This window comes from Tursiops truncatus, chromosome X (assembly GCF_011762595.2).
Source record: "Tursiops truncatus isolate mTurTru1 chromosome X, mTurTru1.mat.Y, whole genome shotgun sequence".
Lineage (NCBI taxonomy): Eukaryota > Metazoa > Chordata > Mammalia > Artiodactyla > Delphinidae > Tursiops > Tursiops truncatus.
Genome location: NC_047055.1, coordinates 78430968 through 78442967, shown reverse-complemented (window position 1 = coordinate 78442967; position 12000 = coordinate 78430968). Strand labels below are relative to the sequence as shown.

The 12000-nt window shown below is 37.4% G+C and overlaps 1 protein-coding gene across 1 annotated transcript in view; it reads left to right on the top strand.

The window, feature by feature from the left end:
- The window catches only part of TEX11 (testis expressed 11), a 345588-nt gene that overhangs the window by 166860 nt on the left and 166728 nt on the right, over positions 1-12000 (top strand). Inside the window, exons 12-13 of the mRNA XM_033849819.2 lie at positions 5785-5866; positions 9397-9475. Coding sequence (XP_033705710.1) covers positions 5785-5866; positions 9397-9475 — 161 coding nt within the window. The remainder of the gene's footprint in view (positions 1-5784; positions 5867-9396; positions 9476-12000) is intronic.

Below are 12000 nucleotides of genomic sequence, written 5' to 3'. Positions count from 1 at the left end.
TTTTGGCCCCGAGGCATGTGGGATCTTAGCTCCCCAACAAGGGATTGAACCCACACCCCCTGCATTGGAAGGCGAAGTCTTAACCACTGGACCACCAGGGAAGTCCATGGCCCTACATCTATTTGCCTTAGCCAGATGTCTAAGAGATATCACTCTTTTGGCTACTTCTATTTTGATTTTTCAGCTTTACACATGAGTAGTATAAATTTTTAAAATAAAATTTATTTATTTATTTTGGGCTGTTTTGGGTCTTCGTTGCTGCACGCGGGCTTTCTCTAGTTGCAGCAAGCAGGGACTACTCTTTGTTGTGGTGCGCAGGCTTCTCATCATAGTGGCTTCTCTTGCTGTGGACCACGGGCTCTAGGCACGCGGGCTTCAGTAGCTGTGGCACGTGGGCTCCATAGTTGCGGCTCGTGGGCTCTAGAGCACAGGCTTAGTAGTTGTGGCACACGGGCTTAGCTGCTTCGCGGCATGTGGGATCCTCCCGGACCAAGGCTCAAACCGGTGTCCCCAGCATTGGCAGGCGGATTCTTAACCATTGCGCCACCAGGGAAGTCCGAGTAGTATAAATTTGAACTCCATATCTATGTGAAGGTAGAGCCTGTTAAAAAATCCTCCAGACTCCCCTCCCCCCGCATGCGCCAATCATCCAGACAAACATTTCTTTTTGGCCTCATTCAGAGATTTGGCACAAGACAGACAAACTTCCAATACCATTAGATAAAAGAGAAAAAAAACCCCAGGATACTCACCATTCCCATACAGTCCACTTCTCCATGTTTTGATGACTCACTACAATCTTTCTGCTTTTGTTTACTTTTCAGAGTCCTCAGGTTGTTGCTTTGTAGATCTTGTTCAGGGCTTTTAGTTGTAATTAGTGGAGGATATAGACTATAGTTGTCATGCTCCATCTTGGCTGGAACTGGAACAGATAGTAATATTTTTAAAAATTAGTTTTTGAGGAGAAATTAAAATTTGGTAGCCTTATGTTATTCCACAAAGTTGTTTTTGAAAATTTATCAGTACAGTGAAATTGGAAAAGTCTTGGTTGCTTAGGTAAGACACCAAAAGCACAAGAGAAAAAGGAAAATTAGATGATGTCGGGCTTCATTAAAGTTAAAATTTTTGGGACTTCCCTGGTGGCACAGTGGTTAAGAATCTGCCTGCCAATGCAGGGGACATGGGTTCAAGCCCCTGTCTGGGAAGATCGCATGTGCCACAGAGCAACTAAGCCCATGCACCACAACTACTGAGCCTGTGCTCTAGAGCCTGCGAGCCACAACTACTGAGCCCGTGCGCCACAACTACTGAAGCCCATGCGCCTAGAGCCTGTGCTCCGCAACAAGAGAAGCCACCGCAGTGAGAAGCCCGTGCACCACAACGAAGAGTAGCCCCCGCTCGCCGCAACTAGAGAAAGCCTGCGTGCAGCAACGAAGACCCAACACAGCCAAAAATAAATAAATAAATAAATAAATAAATTTAAAATTTTTGCTTCAAATGAAACCATCAGGAAAGTAAAAACACAACCCATGGGGTCCTCCCAAAAGAATGGGAGAAAATAATTGCAAATTATGTATAAGTGTCTGGTATCCAGGATATATTTTTATAAAAACCTCTTACTACTCAGTAGTAAGAAGACAACCCAATTAAAAATGAGCAAAGGATTTGAATAGGTATTTCTCCAAAGAAGGTATACCATAGGCCAATAATAAGAACATGGAAAGATGCTCAATATCACTAATTATCAGGGAAATGCAAATCAGAAGCACAATGAGGGACCACTTCACACTCACTAAAATGACTATATTTTTTTAAATGGACAAAAACAATTATTGGTGTGAATGTGGAATAATTAAAACATTTATACACTGCTGGTGGGAATGGTACAACCACTTTGGAAGACAGTTTGGCAGTTCCTCTAAAAGTTAAACATAGAGATACCATATGACCCAGCAATTCCACTCCTAGGTGTATACTCAAGAGAACTGAAAACATGTGTCCACATAAATACTCGTGCATGAATGTTTATAGCACCACTATTTACAACAGCCAAAATATGGAAACAGCCCATATGTCCATCAATTGATGAACAGATAAAATGTGGTATATCCACACTAAAGAATATTATTTGGCCATAAAAATGAATGTAGTGCTGATACATGGTACAACATTAATGAACCCTGAAAACATTATGCCAATTGAAGAAAACCAGCCACAAAAGAACACATATTGTATCATTCCATTTACATGAAATGTCCCAAATAGGTAAATATATAGATACAGAAAGTAGAATAGTGTTTGCCTGGGTGTTGGGGTGAGGTGGCACTGGAGGGAATAGAGAATGACTATTAAAGGGTACAAGGTTTCTTTTTGTGGTGATGAAACTGTTCTAAAACTGATAAACAACTTTGTGTATATACTAAAACCCATTGAGTTGTGTACTTTATTTTTTAAAAAATATTTATTTATTTTTGGCTGCATCGTTTTTTAAATCAACTCTTGAGTGCACGTCTTTGTTTTGATTTTAATTGGAGTGTTCTTTTTTTTTAGAGACAACTTTTTAGAGCAGTTTAAGTTCACAGCAAAATTAAGCAGAAGGTACAGAGATTTCCCATACACATCCTGCCCCTACTCGTGCACAGCCTTCCTAGCTATCAAAGTCCCCACCAAAGTAGTGCGTTTGTTACAACTGATGAGCCTGCATTGACACGTCATTATCACCTGAAGTCCACTGTTTACATTAGAGTTCACTCTTAGTGTTGTATGTTCTCAGGGTTTGGAAAAATGTGTAATGGCATGTATCCATTTATACTTATCATACAGAGTAGTTTCACTGCCCTAGAACTCCTCTGTGCTCCACCTATTCATCCCTCCCTTTCCCCTAACCCTTGCCAACCACTGATCTTTTTACTGACTCTGTAGTTTTGCCTTTTCCACAGTGTTATATAATTGGAATCCTATAGTATGTAGCCTTTTCAGATTGGCTTCTTTCAGTTAGTAATATGCATTTAAGATTCCTCCATGTCTTTTCATAGCTTGATAGCTCATTTCTTTGTAACTTTGAACAATATTCCATTGTCTGAATGTTCCACAGTTTATTTATCTATTCACCTACTCAAGGATGTCTTGGTTGCTTCCAAGTTTTGGCATTTATGAATAAAATACCATCAGCTGTTTTCCTTTTTCTTTCATTTTTGTGAAAATGTCTGCCAAATACCCATGTTGGAATAACTGAGGTTTGTCTAAAAATGGTATTCCGTGACAAATATGGCTTGTTCAGCTTGCAGTTCAAATAATCACACAAGTGTTTTTTTCCTGGAAACAGCTACCACGGTACTTCAACATGCAGGAAAAATGCTTTATGCATACTTCTCATTTCATCATATTGGATATTAAAAAGACATGAACTGGTACAGCCACTTTGGAAGACAGTTTGGCAATTTCTTACAAAACTAAACATACTTTTACTATATAGTCCAGTAATTGCACTCCATGCTATTTGCCCAAAGAAGTTGAAAACTTATGTACACACAAAACCTACACATGGTTGTTTATAGCAGCTTTATTCATAATTGCATCGGATCTTAGTTGTGGCATGCAGGATCTTTCATTGCAGCGTGCTGGCTTTTTGTTGAAGTATGCGGACTTCTCTCTAGTTATGGTGTGCGGGCTCAGTAGTTGCGGCACGCAGGCTCTCTAGTTGTGGCGCGCGGGCTCCAGAGCACATGGGCTCTGTAGTTGTAGCACGAGGGCCTAGATGCCCTGCAGCATGTGGGATCTTAGTTCCCCAGCCAGAGATCGAACCCATGTCCCCTACATTGGAAGGCAGATTCTAAACCACTGGACCACCAGCAAAGTCCCAAGTTGTGTACTTTATTATTTTTATTTATTTATTTATTTATTTTAATGTCATGGGTATTTTAAAAATTTATTTATTTATTTAGGGCTGTGTTGGGTCTTCGTTGCTGGGTGCGGGCTTTTCTCTAGTTGCAGTGAGCGGGGGCCACTCTTAATTGCGGTGCGTGGGTCTCTCATTGCAGTGACTTCTTTTGTTGCAGAGCACAGGTTCTAGGTGCACGGGCTTCAGTAGTTGTGGCTCGCTGGCTTAGTTGCTCCACACCATGTGGGATCTTCCCAGACCAGGGCTCAAACCCGTGTCTCCTGCATTGGCAGGTGGATTCTTAACCACTGTGCCATCAGGGAAGTCCTCTGAGTTGTGTACTTTAAATGGGTGAATTGTATGATATGTTTATTATAGCTCATTAAAGCTGTTAACCCCCAAAAAAGTCTTTCAACAGATTTTTTTTTACCTAAAATGATATTTGTAGCCTGAAAAATGGGTAAGATTTCTGAAGGAGAGAATGTAGGAAAAGGAGTAGTTTTATAGAAGCTGAGCCTTAGGAAAGCCTCACAGTAAGGGGCTAGGAAGATAAGAACACCTTAAAGTAGGTAAAATACCCAGTAGATTGGCAAAAACTTAGAGGTCCGATAATTCCAGGTGTTGACAAGGATGTGGAACACTGGGAATTCTCATCCACAGCTGATGTTAGTGTGAAGTGGTATACCACTTTGGAATTGCAAGCATGAGTCCTGCTTTGTTCTATTTCAAGATTTTTTCAGCATCCCTTGCACTTTCATGTGAATTTTGGGGTCAGCCTGTCAATTTCTACAAAGAAACCAGCTGGAAATTTGATTGCATTGAATCTGTAGATCAATTGGGGGATTACTGCTATCTGAACAATATTAAGTTTTCCAATCAGGAATATGGGATGTATTTTTATTTATTTAGGTCTTTAATTTCTTTCAGTAATGTTTTGTAGTTTTCAGTATAGAAGTCTTGCCCATATTTTTAAAATTTATTCCTATGTATTTTATTCTTTTTGATGCTATTATAAATGGAATTATTTTCTTAACTTCACTTTTGGATTGTTCATTGCTAATATGTGGAATATGTCTTGAGCCCAAGAGATATTCCAACATGCCCGTTAGGAAAGGTGCTAATGCAATAAGTTATAATTATAATGCAATCTTAGTTTATTCTTTGGACTGATATTATCTTTATTTGCAAATGCTTTTAATACCAGTAGTTACTTTTCCCCTAACTTTCCATTCTTCAGGCATCTCACCCATGAATCGCAGTAATTTTTTGCAGAGCTTGGAGCTAATGAGTACAGTGTTCATTTAGAGATTAATTGACATTGTAGAGAGAAAAATTCTATTCTGTGAACCTAGACTGCACTTTTAATCGTAGACTGCTGTGTAAAGATGTACACTGTCACGCAAAAGTGGTAGCAGGTCCAACTAGCAAGGACTTGGAAAAACCATTCAGAGTACATTGTTATTAATAGTAAATATGATAGGCGTATCCTATAGGAAAGACAATATGTTTTCTATTTCATTCAGCCATTGTTTGCAAAGGACCTTCGTTGTTATTAAAGTCTCAAAAGAAAACAAACCTAATTGATGTTTGGGGTTTTGCTTACCAAGACAAGAATATGGTCTTAACATTCTCACAGTTTAAGTATTGGCCTTGCCATTAAATGCTTGCCACTCAACAGAAATGTTTACATGTTCTTTTCCTTTTACTATTTCATTTAGATTGAATAAAATACCAGAAAATATCCTCAGGAATAGACCGGATGTTATGATTTGATTTTTTATAATTTTGATTTCCTTTGGTCATGATACATCTTGCTGTGGTTGAATAAAAACAGGCAGTTACTTGAAAATTGTCTTTTACATTTCACAGTGTTAATATCATTGTGATTTCTTTGTTTAAAATAGGAACATTTAACTCCAGGTGGGCTTTCCTTAAAGATGAAAATCCTCTTGAAGTATGAAACAGCTAAAGAAGAATTTCTTGGAGGTAAGTAACATCTCTGTGTGTGAAGAGTACACAATTTTGAAATATTAACACCAATTTGTTGAATGTAAGATTTTTTGTAGTATACTAGCATAGGTATAATTTGATGGTGACTGAGAAGGAAATTGAGCACATAAGATTGTCAGTCAGGAAGAAAAGGAGAAGGAAGAAAGAATAGTAGCAAATTTAACAAGTAGTAAAAAAGAGCTGAATAAAAGCTATCAGTTTTCCTTTAGTCTAGCAGAAAATTGCAGCTGCCCAACCTGCCCACCATGAAGAAAGATAACCTATTGATAGAAAAAGCCTTTGTAATGCTGTGCCATTTATAATTACTTGTATAAATATTGCTATTTGTTTTTCAAAATTCTCAAGGGACTAGAATGTGCACATCACAACATAAACATCCTGATACACAGCTGTGGGTCATTTGGCAAGTGACAACTTTTCTGTGCTTCAGTTTCTTCATCTTTAAAAGAAATGTAATATTAATGTCTACCTCACTGTGTTGTTTTGAGAATCCTATGAGAAAAAGTATGTAAAGCATTTAGTTCCATGCCTGGTACATAGTTAGTGTGCAATAAATATTACCTATTATTGTAGTTATTATTATTGTTGTTATTACTACTGTATAGATAAATTAAGTGAGGCATAATATCTCTATGCACACTGGCCCCTTAACAGTATTTCAATTATGTTTAGTCATAAAAATAATTTACTCTAAATTTTTTAATGTATACATGCTTTTTTTTACTGCATAAAAATTTAATTGCATTATAGAGCTGCATTATTTTTACTATATAATATGATATGTTAGTATAATAACTGATTATCCAGTAAGCAATAAGAATTTATAATAAGTAGGACAGTAATCAGATTTGGAAGTTGCTCTAAATTTAGTGCCAGTTTAGTACTGCTGAAACTTTCTGTGACTTCTAGAATATTAGCCAATCACTAAGAGACCTCAGAAGCTGAAATATATAGAGGATTCTGCATGTCTAGGTAACAGTATCAGCTCAGATATACACAGGTTGAAATTTATTAGGAGCCAGAAAGACAACTCCTCTTTTTTTGCAGTACAGGAATAAACAAACCAACAAACCAATTAAGGGAATAGTCTTACTCAAGCTAATATAATATGGGAAGATCAGAGATTATTGGAGTCACCTAGTTTGAAGTTGATTAATTTTGGACTAGAATTCCCCATTACAGTTTTTTATCAAAATGTAGAAAAGAAACAGAGTTTAAAATGAAATTATTCTTTATTTCCAGATTGTTTTTACTTAACTTAATCTAGATGCTCATGATAGAGTTGCAACATCAGATTACAAACTAGGAAACTTCATGAATTTAAGTTTTCTATAGTTTAAAATAATAAAGTTATCTTTCACTTTGTATTAAAAGTATATATGGGGACTTCCCTGGTGGTGCAGTGGTTAAGAATCTGCCTGCCAATGCAGAGGACACGGGTTCGAGCCCTGGCCTGGGAAGATCCCACATGCCCTGAAGCAACTAAGCCCGTGTGCCACAACTACTGAACCTGTGCTCTAGAGCCCGTGAGCCACAGCTGTTGAGCCCACAAGCCAGAGCTACTGAAACCCGCGCCTAGAGCCCGTGTTCCGCAACAAGAGAAGCCACTGCAATGAGAAGCCCACACATCACAATGAAGAGTAGCCCCCACTTGCTGCAACTAGAGAAAGCCCACACGCAGCAACAAAGACCCAATGCAGCCAAAAATTAATTTAAAAAAAAGTATATATGAAACCTGTATGTTTATAATCTCTTCATTTCTTTGCTAATGAAAATACTTCAAGAATGGTCAACCTGGGCTTCCCTGGTGGCACAGTGGTTAAGAATCCACCTGCCAGGGCTTCCCTGGTGGCGCAGTGGTTGAGAGTCCGCCTGCCGATGCAGGGGACACGGGTTCGTGCCCTGGTCCGGGAAGATCCCGCATGCCGCAGAGCGGCTGGGCCCGTGAGCCATGGCCCCTGAGCCTGCACGTCCGGAAGCCTGTGCTCTGCAATGGGAGAGGCCACAACAGTGAGAGGCCCGCGTACCGCAAAAAAAAAAAAAAAAAAAGAAAGAAAAAGAATCCACCTGCCAGCGCAGGGGACATGGATTCGAGCCCTGGTCTGGGAAGATCCCACATGCCGTGGAGTAACTAAGCCCGTGTGCCACAACTACTGAGCCTGCGCTCTAGAGCCTGTGAGCCACAACTACTGAAGCCCTCACGCCTAGAGCTCATGCTCTGCAACAAGAGAGGCCACCGCAATGGAAGCCTGTGCACCCACTCGCCACAACTAGAGAAAGCCCATGCACAACAATAAAGACCCAACATAGCCAAAAATAAATAAATAAAATAAATATATATATTTTTTTTTTTTAAAAAAAAGAATGGTCAACCTAAGTGGTATTTTTCATTGGAACTTCACTGGTATTTTTTACAGTAGGAAAAGTAGAAATTAAAAAAAATATATAATTTTTTTATTGTGAAAAGGTATAACATACCCATTAAGGAAGTTTCTGGAAAATAGTAAAAATATCCATTGTCCACCATCCATTGGAATATCAGCTCCTTGGTAGCAGAGATTTTTGTGTGTTTTGTCCACTGCTGGATTCCCAGCACCAAGCACAGTTCCTGGCACAGAGAATACACTCATCAGTTATTTTTTGAATAAATAATCTAAACACAATCACTTTTAGAAATTTGATGATTTATTTACAGTATTTTTCTATATTAATTTGCTTGTTTTACAGAATTGTGACTATATAGTACAGACAGCCTTTGTTTTCCAATTTTGTTTTTTTACTAATCTTATAACCATTTTTCATATTGGTGCATATTCATTTTTTAAATGAAAAACAGTTTTATTTCATATTTAACAGTTTTAATGGTTGCATAGTAATTTATCACTACCCTACAGTGGACACTCAGTATATGTCCTTTTTATTGTTGTTATAATTTATATTGCTTTTAATATCCTGTTCATTACATTTCCCCACATTTATTTCAGATGAATTTTCAGAAGTACAATTTCTGAAGTAAAGGGAATAATAATAACAGCAACTTTCATTTACTGAATGCTTACTAAGTGCTAGGTCCTTTGCTATGTAATTTACATACATTATCTCACGTAACTCTTTCATCAGCCCTGAGAGATTGGTGATTTGTTCCCCACTTTACAGATGACAAAACTAAGGTGCAGAAAAACTAAGTAATTGCTTATGGCCATGAAAGTGGAAAGTGGTTTCAAATATGGATCTGTCTGACTTCAGATCCCAAGTTTTTATCCACTGTGTTCTTAGCAGATAGTAGTCAAATTGCTTTTCAAAAAGTTACTTTGCCTGTTTTACTGTACTCTCTCTAGCATTGGATATTATTGCTATATGAAAAGACTTTGGTAAATTGTTAGGCAAGACGTGGTATATGGCAAACATTTAGAAAGTAGATTTTGAACAGAGGAAAATTACTGAAAATAGCTAAGGTTCCTAAAAAGTGAAACTAATTTGATTATTTCCTTTGTTCTATTTGTTAGCTATCATGGAAATACTACATCGTGACATGTCTTTAGACTTTTGTCTGAGCATTGCTAAACTGCTGATGTATCATGAAAGGTATAGAAGAAATGATTTTTTCTTTAAAGACTAACATTTTTCTAAGGTTTCCATTAACATATATTGAATTATATCTGTCTATATCTATATATCTACCTCCCTCCATCCATATTCACAGAGCACAATATTTGCCATTGTGCTAATCAAATTAGAAGATGGAACTGCTTGCTTAAATGATTTAAACAATCCGTAGTCAAGTCAATTTTAAAATTTATATTAAAATTTTTTAAAATAAAATGAGAAAGGAGTAAGGTAGGGTTTTATAAAACAGGAGTTGACTAGGTTAACTTGTAGGCCAGTGGCATGTGGAACAGGAAGGCATGTGCAAGTGTAGTTCTGCAAATGATATACCTCTCTGGCTCTATCTTCTTGGGATCATTAATGTCAAAAGGGACCTTAATGTACTTGCAGACCTCTTAGTGGTTTTCAGACTTCAGTGTTCATCACAGTTACTGGGGAATCACTTGAAAAGATGCTCAACATCGTTAGCCATCAGGGAAATGCAAATCAAAACCACAATGAGAAGCTGCTTCACACTACTAGGATGGCTGTAATCAAAACGATAGATAATAACAGAAATTGACAAGGATGTGGAAAAATTGTAACCCTCATACACTGCTGGTGGGAATGTGAAATGGTGCAGCCACTTTGGAAACAGCCTGTTAGTTCCTCAATAAGTTAAATAGAGTTACCATATGACCCAGCAGTTCCACTCCTAAATTAAACAGGAAACGTGTCCATACAAACACGTGTATATGAATGTTCATAACAGCATTATTTTTAATAATCAGATGTGGAAACAACCAGAATGTCTGTCAACTGATGAAAAGATAAACAAAATGTAGTATACTCATTTGGCAATAAAAAGAAACAGAGTACTGATACATGTTATAACGTGGATGAACCTTAAAAACATGGTAAGTGAAAGAAGCCAGTCACAAAGACCACATATTGTATCATTCCATTTTTATGATATTTCCAGAACAGGCACATTTATAGAAGCAGATAGTAGATTTGTGGTTGCCTAGGGCTTTGAGAATTGGGGGGATACGGGGAGTAACTACTAATGGGCATGGGGTCTCTCTTTGGCATAATGAAAATGTTCTAAAATTGTATGATGGTTGCACAACTCTGGGAATATACTAAAAAACATTGAATCATATACTTTAAATGGATGAATTGTATGGTATGTGAATTATACCTCAATAAAGCTTATTAAAAAATAATCACTAGTGAATGTGGTAAAAACAGAGAGATCAGGCCCTACCTTACTCCAACAAGCCCAGACCTCTGTATTCTATATTAGTCCTCCAGGTGGTTCTGAGAACCACTGTTTTAATTTTTTAATTTTTAAAATTGAAGTATAGTTGATTTACAATATTATATTAGTGTCAGGTGTACAACATAGTGATTCAATATTTTTATAGATTATACTCCATTTAAAGTTATAAAATACTGACTATATTCCCTGTGGTGTACAATATATCCTTGTAGCTTATTTATTTCATACGTAGTAGTTCGTGCCTCTTAATCCCCTACCCCTGTTTGCCACTACCCCCTTCCCTCTCCTCATTGGTAACCACTACTCTGTTTTCTATATGTGTGAGTCTATTTCTGTTTTGTTACATTCATTCATTCTAGTTTTTAGATTCCACATGTAAGTGATAACATACAGTATTGGTCTTTCTATGTCTGACCTATTTCACTAAGCATAATACCCTCTAAGTCCATCTATGTTGTTGCAATGGCAAGATTTCATTCTTTTTTATGGCTGAGTAACATTCCATTTTATATATATACCACATCTTCTTTATCCATTTATCTGTTGATGGGTTGCTTCTGTATCTTGGCAGTTGTAAATAATGCTGCTGTGAACATTGGGGTGCATGTATCTTTTCAAATTAGTGTTTTTGTTTGTTTTGAATATATACCCAGGAGTGGAATTGCTGGATCATATGGTAGTTCTATTTTTAGTTTTTTGAGGAACCTCCATACTGTTTTTCACAGTGGCTGCACCAATTTACATTCCCACCAACAGTGCAAGAGGGTTCCCTTTTCCCTACATCCTCACCAACGTTTGTTATTTGTGGTCTTTTTGGTCATAGCCATTCTGACGGGTGTGAGGTGACATCTCAGTGTGGTTTTCATTTGCATTTCTCTGATGATTAGTGATGTTGAGCATATTTCATGTGCCTGTTGGCCATCTGTATATCTTCTTTGGAAAAATGTCTATTCAGGTCCTCTGCCCTTTTTTTAATCAGGTTGTTTGTTTTCTTGATATTGAGTTGTATGAGCTGTTGATGTATTTTGCATCTTAACCCCTATTGGTCATATCATTTGCAAATATTTTCTCCTGTTCAGTAGGTTATCTTTTCATTTTGTTGATGGTTTCCTTTGCTGTGCAAGAGCTTTTACTTAATTAGGTCCCATTTGTTTATTTTTGCTTCTGTTTCCTTTGCCTTAGGAGACAGATCCAAAAAAATAACTGCTACTATTTATGTCAAAGAGTGTTCTGCCTATATTTT